Raw genomic sequence first — 23,030 nt, 5'->3', positions numbered from 1 at the left:
TGGATCATACGCAGTGTTGGATTTGCGAGAATCAATTGAGATAGACCTAAGATTTCGGCAATGTAAACAACCCATATACCGAGTTCGGTGAATAAACTGATGGCTCTGATTGTGGGCATAGCACAAAGTAGTGTGCATGTAGCCTTAGATACAATCCCAAGCAGATAAATAAGGAAGTGTACTGATTGCTACAATGGATTGGTGGTGGCCAATCAGGACTATGGGCATGATGGCATGGCCCAACTCGCGGATATAGGCTTCCCATTGACTGTCTACGTTTTCTCCGCTTAGAATAAGCAGGACCCGTTCTGAACACTTTGAATGGGCGACAGCCAAGAGATTAGTTAAGCTTCTATGCTGAATATCACCGAGTGCTTAGTTCTGATTTTTGGGACGACTGCCTAAGAACATCCACTTACAATTTCCTGGTAGACCTCGGCATAGGGTCCTTCATGCGGTTGGCTGGCAGTGACCATCAAGACGCATAGCTCGTATAGGTAACCATTGTACAGGAACATTGGATCCGGATTAAAGGCAATGACTCCCTGGTACATTCCGTTATACTGAGTCTCATGGACGAAGACACGGTCACTAGTTTGCCTGAGCTATGAGTAGTGATGAAAAATAAGCTCTTGGGTTAGGTAGAGTTCAGTGCGCAATACATACCAGTTCTATGAAATTTGGACAAAGTCTACCTTCACCGGCCGAGCGACGTTACGAAGCGTGTTAGCTATGCTATTTGCGTACCATCTAGTTGAAAAAGCTGGGGCAATAGGAGTTGACATGTTTTCAGCTCGAAGGGGTGAATGTGAGAGCCAAGGAACGACATGAAGGTATAGCGCATCTTCATGCATCTTATGTATGCGCGTCGTACATACGAAGTATCAATCGGAGGCTTTAACGTACCTTGTCCGGGGCGTTCTGTGTCAACTGTGCGACACTAGGGAGGGGACTCCGACAAACAAGCCGCAAGATTGGAGTGGCAAGTCTCCAAATTAAGCAATAATTTACGATCTGGCCAAGGATCCAGAAGCTTAGACTGAGTCAGTACGTATGGGGTGCTTTTTTCGCAGTAGCAACAGACTGGCCTCTCTATGTGCCACCGTCTGCAACACGCTGCGTTATTGTTCAGTCTGTCATACTGATGCAAAGAAAAAAGAAAATCCCTCACTCATGACGAGGTGGCAATTTGAGCGACAGCAATAGCAAAGATGCTCCCGGCTCTCCTCTCACATTCTCATGTCAGTATGCTGCCTAGAAGGGCCCTTATTCGTGGTATAAGGTCAAATTATCCACAGTCAACTCGCAAAGCTCAACTCGTAAGGCCATTGAACTGTCGCTGGGTTTGATTGCGCCGGCCCCAACAAAGTACAACATCAACATTACATCTCAACCAGAGTTCTAGCATACATCGGAACATTGTGTTTCTCGACCCCCCCTCCCCCCATCTCGTTGATCTGTGACCTGGGTACACCCAAACACTTTCTTCCGCTATCTCGAATAAACACCAGACCTATCAAACACACGCAAAGCTAAGCGTTGTCGGCGGAGCTCGTATGTTATGTGTCGTCCTTCCTTGCTTGGACCATACGCAGTGTTAAATTTGCGAGGACCATAGGGACTGTGGATCGGAGCCTGCAGAGACGCACAAGCCCGGACTTAGGTGTAGGTTCGCATGTAGTTTAGTCACGCCACTGCTGATTGTGCCCAGTCAACCATACTTCGCAGCGCATTCGATACCTCATCGCGCCTTTATTCTCCTCTTTTCCCACACGCCTTCCCATCCGCTCGCCTCTACCCCCTGTCTTGCGAACCGTCATTCCTTTCAGAGTTTTCTCACTGTTCCTCTTCCCTGCTTGACTATCGTCAGGGCTGCCCGCCCACCCGCAAGTTCTGCTCGCGTCTCGGTGCCCCAGCTCTCATTCGCGCTCTCCGTGCCGGGTCCCTTACCTCCGCTGGTATCTGAAGATGGTCTTGTATGTATACATGTACATATCTATTTCTATCCTAATGTGACGGAATCACCACAGCCTAAGTATTGAGATAGACCTAAGACTTCAACAATGTAAACAACCCATATACCGAGTTCGGTGAATGAACTGATGGCTCTGATTGCGGGCATAGCACAAAGTAGCGTGTGCACGCAGACTTAAATACAATCAAACAGGTAATAAGGAAGCGTAACTGATTGTTATAATGGATTGGTAGTAGGCCAATCAGACTATGAGCATGATGGCATGGCCCAAGTCGTAGAGGTGGGCCTCCCACCGACTGTCTATATCTTCTTCGCTTAGAATAAGCAGGAGCCGCTCCGAACCCTTTGAATGGGCGACGGCCAAGAGACCGGTTAAGCTTCTACTCTAAATATCACCAAGTGCTTAGTTCTGACTTTTGGGATGATTGTCTAAGAATACTCGCTTACAATTTGCTTATAGACCTTGGCATGGGGTCCTTGAAACAGCTGGCTGGCAGCAATGATCAAGGCGTCCAGTGCGTTCCGATAACCATTGTACGTGAACATCGGATCTGGGTTAAGGGGAATAACCCCCTGGTTCATCCCGTTGTACTGAGACTCATGGACGAAGACACGGTCACCAGTTGTCCTGAGCTATGAGTGGTAATAAAAAATAAGCTCCCGGGTTAGGTAAGATTCAGTAGGGAATACATACCAGTTCTATGAAATTTGGACAAAGTCTACCGTCACCGTGCCGAGCAACATGGCGGAGCATGTTAGATACGCTATTCATGTACCATCTAGTCAAAAAAGATGGGGCGGGATTCGACATGTTTCTAGTTAGAAGGGACGAATGTGAGAGTCGAGGAACGATGTGAAGGTATAGCGCATCCTCATGCATTATGTATATGCGCGTCGTACATACGAAGTATCAATCGGAGGCTTTAACGTACCTTGTCCGGGGCGTTCTGTGTCAACTGTGCGACACTAGGGAGGGGACTCCGACAAACAAGCCGCAAGATTGGAGTGGCAAGTCTCCAAATTAAGCAATAATTTACGATCTGGCCAAGGATCCAGAAGCTTAGACTGAGTCAGTACGTATGGGGTTTTTTCGCAGTAGCAACAGACTGGCCTCTCTATGTGCCACCGTCTGCAACACGCTGCGTTATTGTTCAGTCTGTCACACTGATGCAAAGAAAAAAGAAAATCCCTCACTCATAACGAGGTGGCAATTCGAGTGACGGCGATAGCAAAGGTGCTCTTGACTCTCTTCTCATATTCTCAAGTCAGTATGCTGCACAGAAGAGCCCTTGGTCACGGCACAAGGTCAAAGCATCCACGGCTAGCTCGCAAAGTTCAACTCGCAACTTGAACTAGGGCCATTGAACTATAGTGGGCTTTGATCGTACCGGCCCAACATAGTACAACATCAACGAGCTCTAGCATGAATCGGAACATTATGTTTCTCCCCCCCTCACCATCTCGTTGATCTGGACCCAGGTGCACCCACACTTTCTCTCACTATCTCCGATAACACTAGACCTATCGTCGGTTAGGTTTGCTTAGCTGATGTATTTCATAGAACAAAATGTGATACAGGAAGTAACCATTGTAATAGAGCGTGAAGACTGTGTCCCTATAACAGACACAAGGTTCAATGTCCGCGACCCCCCTGTACGAATGTACGGTTGAAATGAAATACGATAACGACTTCTACATTGATCGACTATAAAAGTCAATACTCCATGTTTAGGCTTAGGGGTGTGTGGTACCCGTCGGTAAGTTCCGGGTCATTTCCGTCGGTCCAACTTGCTCTGTTATGTCAAGCACATCAGTAGGCACTACGCCTTTTTTGGACCCTACCACTTTGCTCTACGCCCTAAACGGATCTTCAGCATGGAGATAAGACATGGCCTGATATCCATTCCAATAGGTCCTTCTTTCGGCTTGATTAATCCTGATCTCTGGGCACCTTGTTCCTGGGCGAGCAACAGACCACAAAAGACTGAATCTAGACATTTCCAAGATGACGAAACGGATAAATTCAAAAAAGTTCAATGAATGGTTAAATACCATACAAACGATAAAACAAATGCGTGAATAGAGAAAAAAAGATGCGAGTTGTTCGTTTCAGTACGTGAGTCATCGAATGAGTGTTACATGTCCACTAGGGACGTTACCTCCCCCTCCATCTTTCATCTAGTCCAACCCGAAACCTAAGAAGCATTCAAGCTAACCTCGCTCAAGGTCTTGAATGCATCCTTATATGCGTCCAAAAGCGCCTTGACTCTCGCCCGCTCCGAGACCAAGTTCTCATCCTCGTGCAATAACGAATCAAACTTCTCAGGGTTGTACAGAGTCGAGACAAGTCGGTTTTGGACTTGCTGGCATGTGTGGTTGACCAAGAGATGCATGATCGCCTTGGGGACAATGTCTTGGATCGTTTGGCGTACGATGCCAAAGTAGGATTGGATCAAGGACCGGATGAGGGATGTTTCCCACTCGTCGCGCTGTGAAGAAGAGAAGTCGCCTCTGCCGGTACCTATTTATCCAAATGTATCTATTAGTACCGAGGAAGAAAAGGAACGGAGAATTAGAGGAACATACAGCCTCGATATGTCTTCCCAAACTCTTCATATCAAACGCGGCATTCTGACTCTCCAGACTTCTCCTCATCTCAAACGAACTTGGAGGAGCCCCACTCTCGCTCATCGTATCCCGCCCGATCGCGCGTTCGTGTCGAGGACCCAACAATGCGGCCGTCGTCGCGCCGACAATCTTGCTCCCTCCAGGACCGGATGGAGTCATTGTACCCGGTTGAGGAGGCTGACCGCCAAAGAAGTAGCCGAGGAATGTATCCTTGGGACCAGACGCGATGTCCGACCCGGCGACCGAGGACGCGCGACGGGGTTTTTCGCGCTGCCGGCGTCCGATGTTGGACGTGGTTTCGGGATCAGAGTGTTTGGCTGCATCACTTGGACGACCGGGTCGAATAGGGTTGGGAGGGGGTGTTGGACCAGAAGGTGTGATGAGGTCTCCTTGTTCATCGACGTCGTCGCTCGTCACGTCAGACGTATTAATCGGGTTCTGTTCGTCTATGGGTTAATGGAGCCATGACACGACCAATTAGGTTGACGAACCTTGACGATCTTTTCGACCTTTTTACTCTTCTTCTTGTCTCCTACTACAAGTCCACCCGCCGCGATACCCTCGCCGCGCATAAAGTTCGGGTGGTTGGTGTTGATGTATGCCGCCTGGATATCAATCAAGCTCTGCGTATAATCGCTCGTCGGTCCCAAGCGCTCCCTCAATAGCTCCGAAACAGTCTCGATCAACTCGGCGTGGAGCTTGGGAACCGAACTAATTCCTTGGACGTGCAATTATGGCAAATCTTCACAAGCTCCTCGTACACCAATTCTACGCATCGCAAACTCGGCATCTCGAGCAGCTTGATCTGAGGCTTGACCAACAAGTCGAACGCCAGCTCGGGACAAACATGCTCGGGCGCGGGCCGTGGCTGTTTCGAATAGCCGTTCGGATGTCTTGGGTCGTGAGGTTGCCGGTGGCATCGAGTGAGTTGAGAGCGTGGCCGAATACGTCGTTGAAAATGTAGTATATGCGCGCACCACCCGAGAGTTCTTTGGTGCTGATTTCGAGGTTCGTACCTTCAATCGAGGAGACAAAGTCTCGTGCGAACGAGGTCATGAGGCGCAGGATAAGCGCGCCTTTCTGCAGGGTATCGGGTGTTAGAATTGGGAACGGCGGGTAAGGCAAAAGCAGACGTACTTGGTGTTTGTCACCAAACAATGTCGCATCTCCAAACGCGTTCAATTCTTGCTGCGTTTGGCCCATGAGGGTATTCAAACGGGCCTTCATATCCGGCAATTTTTCCCTAATATGGTTAATCAAGACCTACCCATTCCATCAGTCTCTCCAAATCCCAAAAAATAAATAAAGCTTGCGTACATGATTAAGCGTCTTGGCAAGAAACGCGGTCCCCTGCTTATGCGCAATATTCCGATAGACCAAGTGCTCCTTGAAGAACCTGGCCTCGTTCGCCCGAGCGTCCTCCATACTTCGCTCGGTATTAATATCCTGCTGACTCCGGTTCACCACTCCGATGAATCCGAGCTTGAGCGGGTAGACTCGGCCGGTGAGAATATCCAGTGCGTGGGTACCGGCGTCCATGAGATCGAGTTTAGTCAGGACACCGATGGTGCGCTTGCCTTGCGGGTCGACGGATCGGGCGAGTTTGAGAGAGTCCGAGTTGGCGAGATCGACGTTGGCGGGTGAGACTGCCAAGATCACGCTGCCGAATTGTTGAGTTCGAGTCACAGGGAGATGGATGAGGGTGTTACATACCAATTGGGCTTGGTAATAAAGTCCAAAATCAGATTTCGAATCTGTCGCTCAATGTCTGATGGTTGATCTCCAACAGGGATCTACGACATGCGTTTTTAAAAAATGTAAAACAAAAACAAAACACGGTGATCTCACCTTGGTCAATCCCGGTAGATCCACCAAGGTCAAGTTCAATACATGAGGGCTGTAAATCCGTAACGAAATCGGGAGCTTGGACACGCCCTTGTTCTGTCCTGCGACTCGGAAGGTCTCGGCCTCAATTTCACGTCGGATATCTGCAAATCGGTGAATCGTTTGTCGGTGTGGAGGAACTGGGCGTATTCGGTGGCAGGCTCGGGCGTGTGTATTAGTTGGAGTACGAGCGGGCGACGGGTGACGATGCCTTGGCCTCGGGGGAGAAAGTCTCGTCCTACGATACTAGTATACCATTTCGGTTAGGATAAATTAAATTTTATTATTGGCTATTGGGGCGTACGTTTCGAGAACGGAGGATTTCCCAGCAGATTGGCTGCCCACCTATGATTCCCTCAGTATTGTCGACAATCATTTCGCTATCATACTCACGACAGCAATCTGGGGCATATCCAGCTCCCCGCCTGTCCTCACGTGAATACAGAAATATCGCATACATGAAGGAAAGCGACGTACCGAGATTCGCAAACGTATCCTGGAGTTTGTTTACAAGTTGAATGAGATCGCCGTCCATGGTGGTCGCTGGGGGGACTGGTCGTGGTGGTCGTACTTATAAACCCTAGACAATTGGGGGTGAGCCCCGTACCTCTGGCCGCGTTGGATTATGAAATCGAGACAAATAAACAGGAGACAAACACGTGAAGGCGGCATGCATCACTCGACCATGAGCTCGGCGGGAAAGGGTATACTACTGCTGGCTATACTAGGATTATTGCATGGTCAGCCGTGCTTCGTGTCTCCTATCCGTCGCTGACGCCGTGTCTTCCTAGCTGCGTACTCGGCCTATGAACGTATGTCATAACATAATGATATTTATTTTATTTATCTTATTGGTTGCTAGACCTATCATTACTTAAAGCTCTAGACCGGCCTTCGCGGGTTCCAATCGACGTATGTTTCTCAGGCCTCATTGGAGTCGATTCTGACTGTGTGTAGATTGCCATCGAATCAATCCTCGCATTCGCCGTGTTTTTATTCGGCGTGTCACTCTCTTCATCTGAGCTCAAGGAGATCTCATGGGCCAGCGAAATGCGCTACAGGTGCGTATACTGATCTGTTTTACCCATTTTATTTTATTCATGGATCGATAGAAAAATAGACGATGTCCACTCGCGTCTTGGCTTTGCTTCGTTCAATCACCGTGGAAAACAATTGTACGGCGGCAAAGCACCAGCAGAGTGACCATAGCATGTATCATATCTCTTAATCTCTAAATAAGCCATTTCTCGCAAAATAAAATAAAAACTCACGTTTTTTCTACCGTTCCTTCAAAACTCGCTTCAGGGCATCCCTCGTCTCGCTCTTGACACCACTCCAATCGCTCTTTGCATTCCTGAATTCTTCGATTCGCAAATTGGTAGGACCAGGTTTGGCGGCTAATGTTCCCACAACGGTTTGTCTTGGGGCACTACGAGGAGGTGCCGATCCAACCGCCGGGCGCACCTGAACGTGCTTGAGTGTGGCGATACGAATGGGCTTGATTCGTGAGATGAGATGCGGGGGTGAGGTCGACATCTGTTCCAGGCGTGGTCAACATGAGGGTGTGTCAAACGATAGGGGTGGAGCCGGTTATAATGCGATGATAGTGAACGATCTATAGTAAGAAAACGCCATGACTGGGCGGCTACATAACAGGGGGTGGTAGATCAAAGAGGGTCAAGGCATGTTTGGTCCGGAGAGATAACAATAATATCACACGACATAATCAACCACGACTCTAGACTTACCGGCGGGTAAACTGGTGAAGGAGAAGTTGAGCGCTTATAATCAATTGACAATCACGTGATGATAGGGTATTAGGACCCCCGATTATCCCGGGGGAGCTTCTTCGGCTTCCGGACATGGATCCTAGTGGCCGGAGGGGGGAGGCATCGTTTTTTCCGGACATGAAGCCCTGGTTGGAGGGGGTAGGCATCGTGCAAATCCGGACATGAAGGGGTCGCCGCGGCCCGAGGCTTCTTCGGCTTCCGGACATCACGTGGAGGTCCATCCTCCGGGGAAAATTTTTTCCGGGCGCTAACGCCGTCAAAGGGTCACTTTTGATCGTAACGGTATTCAACTTACAGCCTCGCTCGGGGGCTAGGTTATGTTTCTAGTATATCAACCTACTGTATTTACTAGTTTAAGTTGAATTTATTGTTTTCCCATTCCGTTTTGAGCTTGATGCCCCGGGTATATGCGTTTGCATTTGGCTTATAATTACCAACACTCGGGGTTATTTTCTGAGCTTCGCACACAAATTTTTCGTTGTGTTAGTGATTTACGTGACCATAGCCAGAGTCAGAGCTCCTTCGTGCTCGAATTTCCATCTCGTGCGAGTACTATGGGAAGTTTAGGCAAATTGTCTGCGCGTAATATCATTGCGCCCGGGCAGGATATAATCGAACAGAACAGCGCGCTTTCCATCCCCAATATTTTCTTAAATTTGCTCCCCGCCTTTGATGCTCCCAGTCCCCGATGCTCTTCGATTCACTTTCCCACCTCTGAATAATAATTCGCCCGAGCAAATCGCCTCTTCTACGACTCGTTTCCACGATCATTTGCCCACAGCAATTGGTGCGGATCTCATTGGTCATTCGATTCCCGATCCTACACTCTTCCTATCTCTGCGGAAAGAGTGGCAGAATGTACAGCCCGATGAAGTCCCTCGATATTCCATGTGACAAACGATGGAAACGCTCATTATACCCAATCTGGATATTGACATGGTGGGAATTAGTGCTATCAGGCAGACAGAAACAGGACCAATGGCGTAGCGCGTGTGACTGGCTATCCCAAGCTAAATCGACTTCAAACCACCCGGCTGCTTTACAAGTTTTCACTCAAGCATGGGATTATATCGCATATAGGGGACACTGCAATTCCGTTCGAAACCAGATGCTCTGCCGCTGATCTATCGTTCTTTCTCTCAAACAATTGGTTGGCCACTCGACATATTGATTGGATGCTCGAATCGGCGCAGCTCCGCTTTGAATCACGCGAACCAGGCGAGGCTCAATTGCGACCTCCCCATAATTCAGTTATTTTCTACTCACCCGAAGTCCTCCGGGGCATTATTCGACGATTCGAAACCATTCCACCCAGTATTCCTCCCGAAGCGATCTCTCGGTTTCTTTCGCCACTTCAAAATCGGATTCGAAATGGGAGCGCCCACTGCTCTATACCGTCTATAACTACTCTGACGTACACTGGATCGCGCTAGAGGTTGACTTCAACCGGCAGGTCATCCGTTATGGCGACTCGATGGGTGGCCAGAGAAGTTCGGCTCGCATTCGGAATAATCAACGCCTGGCTGAAAGCGACTTGGGGTTACGACAAATTTGTGTCTGAACAGAGCCATGCGGTACTCAAGTGGACGATGCGACTTCCTGTGGAGTTTGTGCGGTCAATACCATTGAAAGGCAGGTCTTTGAAGACCCATTATGGGACGAAGGTCTTGCCTCGGCATATCGGGCATCAAAATTTGTGGAAATAGCGTACCGAATATTAGTGCCGAATGTAAGCTCCTTGTGCCTATTGCTGATCCCGTGTATCTACTAAACATTTATTTCAAAGGGATCTGATTCCATTATCAACCCCCATTGCCGATATCGCGCATATTGGCCAATTCGTTAGCTGGGTCAATCGGACAAGGTTTATTTATTGCCGAGCCCCCAACATCTCCTCATCAAGCCTCCGGTTATCTCTCCTCCGATGACAATTTCTTCGATGGATTTTCTTCAGATGTAATCGAGAATGTCGAATTCAACGCCTTAAAACTTATCCGATGACCAGACCGATGGGGATGCAACGGATGATCCAGAGCTCGTGCATCGAAACCAGGTTTTGATACGCTCGGGATTGGACTCAGACTCGAGTTCAGACTCCAACTCCAGCTCAGAGAGTTTGAAACGCCCGAGAAAACGACAAAAGCCTGGGAAGTCGGCAGCACATACCCGGACTGTCTTAGGAGCCGTTCGCGAAGGAAACTTTCAAATCGACAACCTCGATGGGCTCGTTTTGAAGCAACGATCAAAGATCTCGATAATTATGCTGTGCTCGATCGCGAAAACCCACTATATGTACGACACTCGACATGCGGGAATAAGTTCAAGATGCGCCAGCCATACGATACCAAAAATTTCAAAACACACGTCCAAGCAAAACTTGTGGGCCACAGGCGACAGGAGCATCCTCAGGAAGAAAGTCAAAAAGCTTGAAGAAGTCCGATGGTGCCGGAATGCTCCCTCTCACCTCGTTTGCTGGTTTCAAACGGCGTTCTGACCGCTCTATCAGCACTAGTGCAAATCTTACTGGCCCAGAGCCACAGCTTTCTACTCCTGGCTTGCCTGCTATGGTCGCATCTTCGTCATCTACTTCAACACCATCTTCTCAGCAGGAGATCGAGCGCATGTGCCCAGGCCTCTCGGAAGAAGATATGTCAGGTATATCTAATTACTTGCTTCGAACTACGTATTGGGGGAGGAAGTCGCGCATATAAGCACTTTGCGTTTGCTCTTTATTCAATACCATATGCCGAACTCGGAGCAGAAGAGCAACAGAATGTTCGGAACGAAGCTCATGGAAATGTCGCCTGGCGTGTAGATGAGTCCCGTAATGTTGTTATTGCCTCGGCCTGTACTCGCATTGCTCGAAGAGGGCGCACTTCAGACGGCAGATTGCGTTCATGCAAAAATTGTGCGGCTCTGTTGAAGCTCCGACGTTTCAGAGCCGCTGTCCGATATGAAGCAAAGCCGAATCAAAAATTTACCAATAGGCGATGGGTTCGGGCATCCTCGTGCATGCAGTTTGCGAAGGTACACGGTGTGTATGAACTCATTGTCAACAAGGTAAGTTACATTCATTATTATTTAATTTCCTTTCAAACTGAAAAATTGATGATTTTAGGACGAGAGGACTCCAGCGCAACGATTCTTTTACAGGTACTTAAAGGCGAAATGAAAGATCGAAAGATTTTCTGTGGGATGGTTGAAGTGATGGCAATGATGGACGACAAGGCGCTTCGTGGAGTTGGCCTTCAGAATGCCAAATATCCCCCCGAATTCGACCAATTTTGCCACGAAATCGTCAATATATCCCCACTTGCATATCAAACATTTCGTAACATCTTTGGGGGTCGAACTGCATCGAATTTTCGGTATGTAGCACCAGTTATTATCTAGTTACAGGCCTATTGAGAGTCTTTGTAGAGTAATCCGAGGCCGAGAGCGTCGTTTCCCTCTAGCAATCGACGATGGTGTTTTCGAAATTGCACAGATTTATTTTTCTTCGATTAATTACACAGGCCCGGTGTGCTTGTCATGCGATGACACCAAGCTCCTGCCCGCTCTCAAAACCTACTACGATACAAGTACAAAACTGTGGTATTTGCTTGGCGGAACTACGGGCGCCATCGCTGTTGCAAGCACAGAAGAACTTACGTCAATTCTGAAGGATGGGAAACTTTCCAAGGCTTCGAAGGTACGATCCTTAAACTAGCGCTGGACTTGGGCCTAATCCCTATTATAGCTTCGGCTCTGGGTTTTACAGGTCCCATTGCCGCATATACCCCCTCTTGCCATTGCTGCACTACCAATTGCCTCAAATGCTACGACCCAGTCACTTATTGGCTACTTGAAACTTGTCATTCAAGGCCTACTTGCCCGAGGAATACATGTCATTTCGTATGCTACGGATGGCAGCGCAATCGAAAAAATATCCAGGAGTCACTCTTTATGTCCATGGATAAATACCGACACTATACTGTCCCGCATCCTTCACGGCGCCTTCCCAACAGCCTATCTACTCCAGACCCCTTGGACTTCAAACTAGGTCTCTTAGACGGCAAGACCAAGGATAATCCATGTGTAATCATCCAGGATAGTAAACACGCACTCAAAACATTGCGTAATACCCTATACTCAGGTGCTCGGCTTTTAGTAATGGGTTCCAGGACACCAATGTATTCTCAAGTTCGCGACATTGCTGAAGATCCCGATTCAACCCTCCATCGTCGCGATGTCGAAAATAACGATCGGCAGGACGATGTTTCCACGGAATGTGTATTCAACCAGTTCACACTTTCATTCGTAGTCAAAAAACGACCCCAGTACCTTGGCTTAGCAGTCTATCTATACATAGCAGGTGAACTCGGTGATGCATACCAGAGCCGACACATTTTGCACGCAGATCGGCTGTGGATGGTACTTCGAGCAAAATTCTTCTTCGATTTCTGGCGACAATTTCTCCTGGACTCTGGCTACTTATTATCTCGATATTTCATCTCGCAACAGGCTTTCAACATCTTAACAACAATAATTGAGGGCTTAATCTTGCTCATCTATGCTTATCGTGACTATATGCCCGAGGGGACTCCCCTTTTACCCTGGCTGCACTCGAGTGAAGCCTGCGAACACTTTTTTGCCGAAATGCGAAAGCTTGTTCCAGACTTTACATACCTTGACTTTATTTTCTCTGTGCCTAAACTTCGTGTTCTGCTCCGCGCATCCTATCGAAACAGTCCCGAGTTTTCCGCAGCATCGACAGAGCGTCAGAGGAAAGCAACTGGCTACCAGCATACATACATGGATTCAACAAATGTTGACTTGTCACTTCTAGCTTGCTTCCCAACAGACGGCGAGATTGCAGAAATTGCATATATTGCATACCGCGAGGCGATTCTACTTGCTCAGGCAGTGAATATACTTCCCGATGACCTGGTCCCTGCAACAGCGCTGGACCATACAAGTACATTTGATCAATCTGAAGAAGATACAAGCCCCGAGTCCAACACAGGTGTGGCAGAAGACTTATCATCAAGTGAAGCGTTTCAAGAGCTAGTTGAGCTTGCAGATGCCCACGACCTTCCGCTTGAATCAATTTCTATTCAACGCGATAACTTAGTGTATGCTAATGCGGCTCTTCAAACCGAGGCCACGGCTCTCATGTAAGTGGACAAAATCTCTCTAATTGTTCCCAAATGGCTGATAATATTTTCCTGCCACGGTGTTTTAGTGACAACCTTCCCCCCGAAAACGATGCCGATGTACTGCTTGACCGCACAGCCGTTGAGGAACATACAAAATCGACCACAGAAATGTCTGACCCCAACTTTCTTGAGTCACAAATTCAAGATATGAATAGCGAAACCTTTCCCCAACAACGCTCTTTGGTCGAGCTCAACTTGATATCCTACTGCAGATCCGACAGCGCCATCAAAATCCACGCGCACTCAAGAGTAGCAAAAATTATGCAAAATTTAAGGCAGGCGTGAGCATATATTGTAGTCACTCATCGTCAACACTGATTATTGATATACGATCATACATAGCTACTAGGTAAAACTGCCTCCCAACAAGGGGAGGTCCTTCCAGGCTCATTGGCTACCCCGCACGCATCGGAAGGACTATCAACAGAGACAAGTCACGCAGCGCTAGCTCGCTCGTTCTTGCAGACATTGCGCGATCATGAGCTTAGTAGTCATAAGATCCCCCGCCTACAACGCTGGATTGTAAGTGGGGGTGAGACGGATGGACAATTCAAGGGCAACACAGCAAATGCTAAAAAGCCGCAGAGACCCGTGCAGACTCCGTAAGTAATGTTTCAAGTTCGCTACTTTACCAGAAAAACGTTGTAAATAACCGAATTCTTGATAGTATGTCAAACTTCGACGCGATTGCTTGCGGAAACGCGGCATTCCCAGGCTACTCGAAGATATTGCCACGGCACGAATTACTATCATTGACCCAATCAAACCCGGGACTTTTGTCTGGATTATGTTGGAAAAGCAAATTATGCTTGGACGAGGTAAGTCTTGACTCATATTTATGCAGAAAAACTCAAACTGGATATTACAGTTATGGCTATATACATCAAGGAGGGCGGATACAATGGGATGAACCTATGGGTCCCCCAGACCACTCATCTCGGGCACATCTCATATGTCGCAGTCCAAACCTATCAGAAGGTTGCATCGCGGGCCAAGTATCGTGCTATACATCTTGGTCGGCCAATGGAGATCCCGTACTACCAACTTGTACCGACAAACGAGCTCTTGATGCGCGTCGGCTTCGTAAACACGCCAGGCTCGGAAACTGAGGACATCGAATTGAAGGATCGCCACATTCTCGACGAGAGAGATGAATTGGCGCGTCTTTTACCCGAACTAGAGAAGGCCGGTATACCACGAGTGGGTTCAAAAGCCAGAACGGGATCGTAAAAGGAAAATATGTATATAGATATAGATATGTACATTTAAGCGCCGGGCGCATACGGCCCGAGGCATCGTTCAACTTCCGGACATGGAGGGTTTGGGCTCCGAGGCATCCGCGGGTTCCGGATATGAGTCATATAGGTGGCCGCCGAAAAGCTTCCGGATATGAACACTAGTAGGAGGCCGGATTTCCGAAGAAGCCTCCCCCGGGATAATCGGGGGTCCTGTGGCATACATCTACCCCGGGGTCTCGAACGGTATGGGCACGATCGACCCATTAACCTCTTCGCGCACAAAGCTAGGGAACACTATTAGGAAATCGCACCACACCTCGTTCCACAATGCAGCGAGTCAAGGTGCCTCGAATTCAATTACAAGATTTCATAATTTCAGTAAAAATACATGTTCTTTCGTACAACACATAATCATAATACACATCAAGTCTTCACAGCATAAGCACAAACCTCGTCACCGCAACCGCAACCTCCTCAACATGCGTCTCCAACAAAAAATGCCCAGCATCAAGCAACACAATCTCCGCATCCGGCACATCAACGCGATACATCTTCGCCCCGTCCACACTCAAAAACGCATCGCGGGTACCCCAGATGGCCAACACCCGGGGCGCCCATTCGCGGAGATAGCGCTGGAAAAGCGGGTAGAGCTCGACGGTGGACTTGTAGTCCGCCAACAGCGCGAGGTGGATGTCTTGTCGCTCGGGTTCCTGGAGTAAGAGCGAAGACTCGAACATGTGTGATTCTGGAGGGATCGGGCGGCCGTTTCCGTGTGCGCCCGAGCCGTGCGAGTAGACCCAGTGCACGCCCGAGGGAGTCAAGAGCGCCGCGCGTAGCAATTCCAACTTGTCCGCGGCCGAACCTGTTAGTTCGGGATGTTCGGGCGGGACGAGGTACGAATCCAGTTCGGGTTCGAGATCGTGTCGCCTGCTACTACTGGTGATGCTACTCGACCGCGAGACCTTTTGGTACGTGTACCGATGCCTTTTTCCGCCTTGTTTAACGTCGCCCCAGAGCGCCTTGACGGGCTCCCAAGCCTTTCCGAGCCCCTGGATATATGCGTTCCCGCCCTGGGCAATGACAGCCGTAACGCGCTCAGGGTGAGCAAGGGCAAGTCGGTACCCGACCGCAGCGCCAAAATCGAACATGTAGAGCGCGTACGAGGTAAGTTTGAGCGCATCGACAAACGCGATGAGCGTTTGGGCGAGCGAGGCAAATGTATACTGGTATGGCTTTGCGCGGGCTTGACTGGGGGATGTGAAACCGTGTCCGGGCAAGTCGGGAGCAATCACATGCTAATATGGTTTTGATTAGTTCCGAATCGATGAACAGGGACGTGAAATGAAAGAGAAAATGGGTACGTACAAAATCACGAGCTAGTAATGGCATCAGTGCTCGAAACTGGAAACTAGAGGCGATTCCACCGTGTAATAGCAAGATCACAGGGTGACCTGCGATCCCTGCCTCGCGATAAAAGACGTTCATCCCGTCAGCGACGATCGAATGGACGTGAATCGACAACATTGTTTTTTGCTTTTTTGGGGGAGTGGTGGTGGCTCTGAGAAACTCAAGGTTAGCGGGCAAACGTTCAGGGCTGAAACTACGAACCTGTTATCAAGCGTTATTAAAGTTGACAATGCTTAACAGTGTGAATAGTTTCGGTATAGATTAAGAGTTGTGGGTTACTGACCAAATTAGTTAGTACGACAGACAAAGGGGGAAGTAGGCAGGGAGGTGGGGAGGGAGGGAAGGAGGAGACACCTCACCTCCCCACAACTTGTAATCTACTCACCAATTATAATAAAAATGAGGACGAATCTACCTAGTTCCTATCAGTTTCAACGGAGCGGCAATCAACTCGTGTGCTCTGGAATATATACGAGCCCAACGCAGCAGGGGCAAGGGAGAATGACAGGATCCGACGTGCCGTCGGTACAGAGTGCGGCGCGGTCGCGTTTGCTCCAACTCTGGGGCAGGAAACGTCGATCGTCCTATATGGGGAATAGCGAGTAACCCGGAGAAGTGGAAAACGCAGACTGTTTGGGTGCCGGGCGAATACTTTGAGCTAATATCGGTGCGGTTTGTATCCAAGTATATGCGTCGGGCGGAAGATGCAGCAGCTTGACAGAAAGTGTACCTCTTTTGTTTTGCATGCGTCATAATACTATTCCAAGAACACACAAACAACAATCGATTCCAAAAACCTCGACCAAAAGTATAAACATCATATCTAGCAAGTGGGAACAGAAAAAAAGTTACAATGGGTCCAAACGACAAGAGGGGTTGAAACCTGGTATATACCATACAAATAATCCACACTCCAACCCTCGCTAGTTTTTAGTCCAGACCCATTTCCCATCGATTTTCTTCATGCCTCCACCGGAAGATGCAGTAGGAATAGAATTGGCGTCGTTGTATACTGTATAATCGTTTCCTCCGTATTCGTGTTCGTATCCGTTCGCGTAGGCTTGTTCGTTGCCGTATCCTTGACCCGAAGTCTCATCGTCTCCTCCACCAAGAACAACAGCGTCGCTTCCTCCCCCATATCCGCCTCCTCCGTATCCTCCGCCACCACCATAGGCATCGCCGCCGCCGCCACCGCCGCTATATCCTCCTCCGCCACCTCCAGAACCAAACCCGCCCCTGCCCCTTCCTCTACCTCGTCCTCTAAACCCACCACGCCCCCGACCTCGTCCTCGTCCCCCACCCCAACCGCCCCCTCCCATATCGTTCCCGCCCCCGCCCCCAATTCCGGCTCCAGCACCGGCACCACCGCCAGCACCAGCTGCCGCAGCGTTCGCGGCATTACCACCACTCATAACAAACATCATCATCTCTTCTTGCGTGGGAGCACGACCATTGGTCATTTCCCAAGCTGCCGCAAGGGACGTCCACGAAGCTGGATCGGCAGGATTAAACATGGACATGTCAAATGCCTCTAGACCGCCTTGGGGAGGCTGAGGTTCAGATTGGGACTGGGGTTCGAGCTGGAATTGGTTCTGGTTCTGGTTCTGGGACGGGTGAGACTGGGGTTGAGCTGCATAAGAGCGAGTTGGCTGAGACTGGGCCGAATAGGACTGAGGTTGAGCAACAGGAGACCGATCACCAGCACTCGCGTCGTCCCTCAAGTCGCGGCCAAACTCGTCCTTGCCGGCCTCGCCTGCACCGGGCAACGGGGCCCTCCCGCTCCCTCCTCGATGGGGCGACAAGGGCCGCCTTCCGGGCGAGATGGGACCCCGGCTGTGTGTGGGAGACATCGGCCTCCTGCCTGAACTAGGCAAACTGGCGCGGCGGTTTCGGGGAGACCTCGAGCGGCGACGCGGGTCCTTTGAGCGCGGGTCGGCCGACCTCGGGCTGCGATCGTCTCCGAATCGGGGTTGGAAGCGGGGTCCTCGTCTCTCTGGGTTGTTGTTTCTTGGACCTGCATTGTGTCGGTGGTCATCGTGCACTGGACCGCTGAACCTGTCGTGATGACCACGCTCACGATCATCATACCGCGGTGGGCTCTTTGACCTGGATGGCGGGAGAGACGAAGGGTCGGGAAGAGGTGCCGCCTTGTGAACGGGTGAAAAGGGGGGAGCAGTGGGCGAGAAGGAGCCGTTGGGGCCAACACTCGCCATCATGCTCGGAGACGCATTTCGGGCGGGCGAGAACGGAGGAGTGGCAGACTGGGATTGGGAGGCAGCAGTGAGCTGGGAGATGAGTGCCAGTTGGGTTGGATCGAGCTTGAATTGGGCTTGGATTGGCTGGGGCTCGGGAGGTGGAGGAGGTGGAGGCGGTGGAGGCTGTGCACTGTGTGGAGCATGAGATCAGCTATTCCCGTCAACTGTCGAGTACGTACGGCGGCACAGCGTTCCCGAGCAATGCTAGGATCGCAGGCGGGAGCGATGCAATGGCGCTCGAGGGTGTGGCCGGAGTAGGAGGCGTACCGATACCAATACCAGTACCTAGAAACGTTTCAATAAAAAATAATTTGTATCTCAGTTTCTTATCGGCCAACTCGCTCGGGTAAAAGAAAGAGAAAATTAAATGGATTGCAAGACTTAGCAAACATGTTGTAAGGGACAGGATAAGCACCTTGGGTAGTCACAACGTTAGCCGGTTGCTGGGCAGTAGTACTAGATACCCTCTCCGAGAGACGGCTCAGCACATCGCGTGCAAACGTCCCCTCGCGTGTCCAGATATCCAGCACCTTGCGAGTTTTTTCCTACGCCAAAATGTGAGTTGCACTGATTTACATTCCCACCCCAAGTACATAAGCCCATTGTATTCTTGTTTTGTCTTGGACAACAAACACGTGTACGTGAGCCCGGATTACGACGTACCTTGGCCTCGGCCGGTCCGTTGCCGAGCATGTCCTCTACCAGTCCATCCAGCATCCCCTCTAGTCTTACTAGAAACGATGCTGCGTTGCCCATGGTGCTATTGAGATCCGCAACAAGCCCCTTTTTGGTCTTGACTCGGTGCGCCGCCCGCGCAATCGAGTCAAACACATACAGACTCGCCACCTTGTTCGCCGCCGCCAGTCCCTTGTGCGTGCGATACAGCAGCGATATCATCTGCGTATCCGCCTGCAGAAAAAAAAAATAAGCCCAAAATCTCAGAGTAAAATAACACAACACCCTCGCCCCCCTTTGACTCACATGCATCTTGTCCACCGCAAGCTCCGTCAGCGCCGTCATCTTCGAGCTTGACAGCCGCTTGGCCGTCACGACCGCCTTGAGCTGCGTTTCAAAATCCTAGAATATTGTTAGAATACATGTAATCATACATTCATCCCAACTTACCCCCAGTCCAGTACTCATCGCCGCAGAGTCAGGCTCACGGGGTCACACCTGGACCCCAGGAGAACCCCCAGAAGCGCCTTCATAATACCACTATGCCAAATATATTATATTTACAACTCAGATGTCGAATCGGGTCCTGCTTCATCGTGTGAATTATTAATCGGCGGCTGGGACCCAGGGATCTCTTAATATCCTCGTTATGGGGATAAGACGATCAAATATACAGGTTGTTCTGTACAAATCTTATGCCACAAAGCTCCTACTTTCAAACTCAGCTGACACGTGGGGGGACATACTTGTCTGGATTTAATCCTAGACATTCGTACCACTTGACTTTGTCGATCTCCCCCCACATCCAACTCGAACTTGCTGCTCTCGACACACTTGTTGCTTGCTCGTCGCCGAGAGCCCCATCGCTGCTGCTGCTGCTGCTGCTGCTGCTACTCTCTATCTCTGTATTGAGTATGGATTCGAACCCGACCCCCGATGCAACTCCCGACAGTCCCCGATCGGACCTCGCTCCCGAGAAGGCGCCCGCTCCCGACCCTCCAGCGAGCTCAAAAGTAAGCAGATCATAGCGCCACTAGGTTATTCGGACAGAGCACCTCATAATCATGTAACCCACAGCCTCCTACCTACGATTCTACCTCATTGGACGTAAATCAGCCATCTTCAATCCCAAACGACAAGTAAGCCCCCCATACCCGTCATCTCCCTCGGGCCCCTGTCTCGTAACCTCGATCGTACTCATATGGTTGGGAACAGTATAAAAGACGAAACGTCCGCCACGCATATAACACCCCCTCCGACTCCCGGTGTGCCCCAGGACCCACGAGATCGACCAATGGATTCGGTTCCGTCCATCGAGCACGCTCCGAGCTCTGAAGCATCTGCCGAAGCCCCGCATTCGCCTGACCTTTCCTCGATCACCACTCCTGTTCCTGCTTCTGAACCTGCACCTGCGTCTGTGTCTGCACCTACTAGTTCGCCTCCACCACCTGCCTCTATGCCTATCCCTGCTGTCCCGCCGGTCCACACGACCCATCTCCCGTTGACGATGGTCCAGACGACGGTCGAAGCAGGTCAAAATCTTACTGCTCGCCAGCTCGGCCAACGTGCCCGCCGCGCGCGCGAACGAGAACTCCAAGCACAGGGGCTTTATACGCCTAAACGCCGTACTTCGAGCTCGGCGACTATGTCGGATGTACATCCTACTCCTACTCAACCTATCCATTCTCAAACCGAAACTCCATCCCACTCTCACTCTCAGTCCCAGTCCCAGGACGTGACGATGCAAAGCGCAGACGAAGGAGGGGACGACGACGGAGAAGGAGAGCTCGAGTCCGAGGTTGCGGGATCCGTACCGAGCGTCCCGCCCCATTCCGCATCGCACCTTATCCCGCCCATCGCTGTTCTCGCGCCCGTTTCGACGCCCAGTCGAGCGTCCTTGGCTCAGCGTGCGCGGCGGGACCGCGAGCGTGCTGCCCGAATTGGAGGATCGACTCCGAATGCTAGTCCGAATGGGGCAGGAGGACATGGTACCGATGATTCTCAGTCTCCTAGTGCCGTTGCTAGCACTAGTGCTACTACTACTACTACTACTACTACTACTACTACTACCATCGTCCAGCCCATCCCGTTCAACCCCCACATCTCGCCCGGCCAAACTCAGCCCCCCACGCTCACCCGGGGCCAACTCGCTCAACGCGCGCGACGTGCGCGAGAACGCGTCGAACGGGCCGCCAAGGCCGCCAACGGCGCCGCACCCGGCGAATCCTGGACCCCGTCCCTCAACTCGACCACGGACGGGAGTGGCGGGATGAGTTCCGCGGGCGAAGCGGTGTTTGCCGTCGCCCCTCCCCCACCCGGATTCAACACCTCGGTCGTTGGCGTCGGCGTTGGGTCGTCTACTCAACTCGGACAGACGAGTCCGCAGGCCGGGTATGGTGTTGGGTTGGGCGCCGCGCATGTCCCTCAGCAGTTGAATCGCGCTCAGCTGGCGCAGAGGGCGCGTAGGGCCCGGGAACGACAGCAGCGGATTGCGGCGGCTGCTACGCATGCGTCGGGTGTGCCCCATATGTCGCCCAAGTCCCATGTTGTGGGCCCCAGATCCGATTCAAGCTCGGTCCCGCCCGGTTCGCCTGATGTGCTCGTCCGTCATCATACCTCGAGTCCCGCTCGGACCTCGTTGTCGCCCATGACAAACTCGACGACGGATACTCCGGCCCCGCTCAGTATTGGTCCTCAATTCAATCAAGTCTTCAAGTCCTTGACTGCTGGTGACGATGGTAAGTTTTTGTTTTCTTTTATGGAAATATAGTTTAAAGGCTAATATATGCACTTAGGTGTTTCGCGTGCGATTGCTGATTCCGGCGCAGGCGTACTTTCTACTTCCTCGGGAGGGCGAACGAGTAGCCCTGCGGAACGAGTGACCCCAACTGTCGCCGCCCCTAAAGCAGAAGAACCGACCAAGGTGGAAGAGTCCATGGATGTCGATCACGAGGACAATGTAGATCAACTGAGCGACGAGGCTCCCACCCCTTCTCCTGAGCTCGCCCCTGCCCCCACCCTTGCCCCCGCACGCGCGTTAACTCCGCCACCTATGCAATCTATCCAACCAGGGCCGGCGTCCCCCAAGCCTCAGCCAGAAGTTCACAGGTCAGCGGTTCAATCCGTGGGCGCATAAACCCGCTCCGCATAAACTCGGTTTACTGGTTCATTGCAACCTTTTTCGGGTCGGTCTTCCCGGATTGTAATGACGCGTTATATCCCTTTTTTCTTTCCCTGGTGGTGGTGGCTTTTTCTTTGTCGTCTTTTTTCTTTCTCTGGACCTTTTATGCCTTTGTATGCGTTAGAGTTGACTCGGTAGTTGACTTGGATTTATGCTCTGGGGTGATGGGTCTGGTCTGGCCATACAGCGACTCGCGTTCGGACAAGTGGTCCACGTATGACTTTGTTACTGGGCCAATCGCGGTCTTGCATGGCTTGACTAGGCCAGTCTAGATCTGCTGCTTTCTTCTTTTCTGTTTTCATGCGCTCCATGTCTTATGGAATTACTACTTGGTAGTGAAATCTGGACAAAATTATAAATGAGTGTTCTATCCCTTCTCTTCTCTCATCATTTGTATCCCATAGTTTTAACCTAACTTCTATTCGATCGTTCCCCTCCCCTTGTAACTCAATTTACTTTTTGTCATTTCCTTGATATAAAATTTTTGAACTCCGACGAGGTAATTATATTATGAGAAGAATGATTTCGCCAGACAGTCGGTTTTGTAGAAACTCCACGAGACAAACAACCGTCAACGTAATCTATCCGCGGCCTCTTGGTACAGCGAAACGGGCGCGCACCACCCCGTCCCTCTTCCCTTCCCCGACAAGTCATCATGTATGCGCCCCGCGTGTCGAATTACGAACGAATGTGTGGAAGAAAGATGCCTTTTTTGGACTATCGGATCGAGTTGGGGTTAGCACAAAACTGGGCTGGAGCGTGGGGTCCCGAGCGGTTTGGGCTCGATCGTCTGGGACCA

General features: G+C 50.6%; 8 protein-coding genes across 8 annotated transcripts; 3 read left to right on the top strand and 5 right to left on the bottom strand.

The window, feature by feature from the left end:
* Window positions 1-2,216: 2,216 nt before the first annotated feature.
* On the bottom strand, window positions 2,217-2,786 carry RhiXN_04725 (uncharacterized protein; the record flags this gene model as incomplete). The annotated part of the gene is made up of 3 exons (XM_043324541.1): window positions 2,217-2,360; window positions 2,423-2,608; window positions 2,670-2,786. The coding sequence occupies 3 exons, from the start codon at window positions 2,784-2,786 to the stop codon at window positions 2,217-2,219; spliced, it is 447 nt and encodes a 148-aa protein (XP_043176960.1).
* Window positions 2,787-4,170: 1,384 nt separating this feature from the next.
* On the bottom strand, window positions 4,171-7,022 carry RhiXN_04724 (dynamin central region protein; the record flags this gene model as incomplete). The annotated part of the gene is made up of 12 exons (XM_043324540.1): window positions 4,171-4,496; window positions 4,558-5,041; window positions 5,095-5,314; window positions 5,451-5,683; window positions 5,741-5,866; window positions 5,921-6,263; window positions 6,317-6,396; window positions 6,452-6,500; window positions 6,557-6,733; window positions 6,792-6,832; window positions 6,881-6,912; window positions 6,965-7,022. 12 exons carry the CDS (start codon window positions 7,020-7,022, stop codon window positions 4,171-4,173), a joined length of 2,169 nt encoding a protein of 722 aa, XP_043176959.1.
* Window positions 7,023-7,157: 135 nt separating this feature from the next.
* On the top strand, window positions 7,158-7,690 carry RhiXN_04723 (Membrane magnesium transporter; the record flags this gene model as incomplete). The annotated part of the gene is made up of 5 exons (XM_043324539.1): window positions 7,158-7,227; window positions 7,279-7,299; window positions 7,350-7,399; window positions 7,445-7,548; window positions 7,600-7,690. 5 exons carry the CDS (start codon window positions 7,158-7,160, stop codon window positions 7,688-7,690), a joined length of 336 nt encoding a protein of 111 aa, XP_043176958.1.
* A 75-nt stretch (window positions 7,691-7,765) lies between these two features.
* Window positions 7,766-8,423, bottom strand: RhiXN_04722 (uncharacterized protein; the record flags this gene model as incomplete). Its single annotated transcript, XM_043324538.1, has 3 exons — window positions 7,766-8,023; window positions 8,236-8,246; window positions 8,312-8,423. 3 exons carry the CDS (start codon window positions 8,421-8,423, stop codon window positions 7,766-7,768), a joined length of 381 nt encoding a protein of 126 aa, XP_043176957.1.
* Window positions 8,424-8,949: 526 nt separating this feature from the next.
* On the top strand, window positions 8,950-14,705 carry RhiXN_04721 (uncharacterized protein; the record flags this gene model as incomplete). The annotated part of the gene is made up of 19 exons (XM_043324537.1): window positions 8,950-9,135; window positions 9,228-9,673; window positions 9,731-9,859; window positions 9,910-10,006; window positions 10,064-10,118; window positions 10,181-10,233; window positions 10,283-10,719; window positions 10,784-10,927; window positions 10,977-11,337; window positions 11,404-11,645; window positions 11,698-11,968; window positions 12,017-12,163; window positions 12,211-13,433; window positions 13,502-13,658; window positions 13,688-13,756; window positions 13,818-13,997; window positions 14,063-14,077; window positions 14,143-14,293; window positions 14,320-14,705. The coding sequence occupies 19 exons, from the start codon at window positions 8,950-8,952 to the stop codon at window positions 14,703-14,705; spliced, it is 4,749 nt and encodes a 1,582-aa protein (XP_043176956.1).
* Window positions 14,706-15,144: 439 nt separating this feature from the next.
* RhiXN_04720 (alpha/beta hydrolase family protein) lies at window positions 15,145-16,237 on the bottom strand (the record flags this gene model as incomplete). The annotated part of the gene is made up of 2 exons (XM_043324536.1): window positions 15,145-16,008; window positions 16,079-16,237. The coding sequence occupies 2 exons, from the start codon at window positions 16,235-16,237 to the stop codon at window positions 15,145-15,147; spliced, it is 1,023 nt and encodes a 340-aa protein (XP_043176955.1).
* An 806-nt stretch (window positions 16,238-17,043) lies between these two features.
* Window positions 17,044-19,518, bottom strand: RhiXN_04719 (uncharacterized protein; the record flags this gene model as incomplete). The annotated part of the gene is made up of 6 exons (XM_043324535.1): window positions 17,044-18,505; window positions 18,555-18,660; window positions 18,791-18,920; window positions 19,039-19,284; window positions 19,357-19,452; window positions 19,501-19,518. The coding sequence occupies 6 exons, from the start codon at window positions 19,516-19,518 to the stop codon at window positions 17,044-17,046; spliced, it is 2,058 nt and encodes a 685-aa protein (XP_043176954.1).
* A 446-nt stretch (window positions 19,519-19,964) lies between these two features.
* On the top strand, window positions 19,965-22,186 carry RhiXN_04718 (uncharacterized protein; the record flags this gene model as incomplete). Its single annotated transcript, XM_043324534.1, has 4 exons — window positions 19,965-20,063; window positions 20,128-20,189; window positions 20,266-21,788; window positions 21,846-22,186. 4 exons carry the CDS (start codon window positions 19,965-19,967, stop codon window positions 22,184-22,186), a joined length of 2,025 nt encoding a protein of 674 aa, XP_043176953.1.
* Between the last annotated feature and the right edge of the window lie 844 nt (window positions 22,187-23,030).

The sequence above is a fragment of the Rhizoctonia solani genome, chromosome 2 (genome assembly GCF_016906535.1).
Source record: "Rhizoctonia solani chromosome 2, complete sequence".
Classification (NCBI taxonomy): Eukaryota; Fungi; Basidiomycota; class Agaricomycetes; order Cantharellales; family Ceratobasidiaceae; genus Rhizoctonia; species Rhizoctonia solani.
The sequence above is the reverse complement of the archived record's forward strand: the minus strand, read 5'-3'. Positions and strand labels throughout refer to the sequence as shown.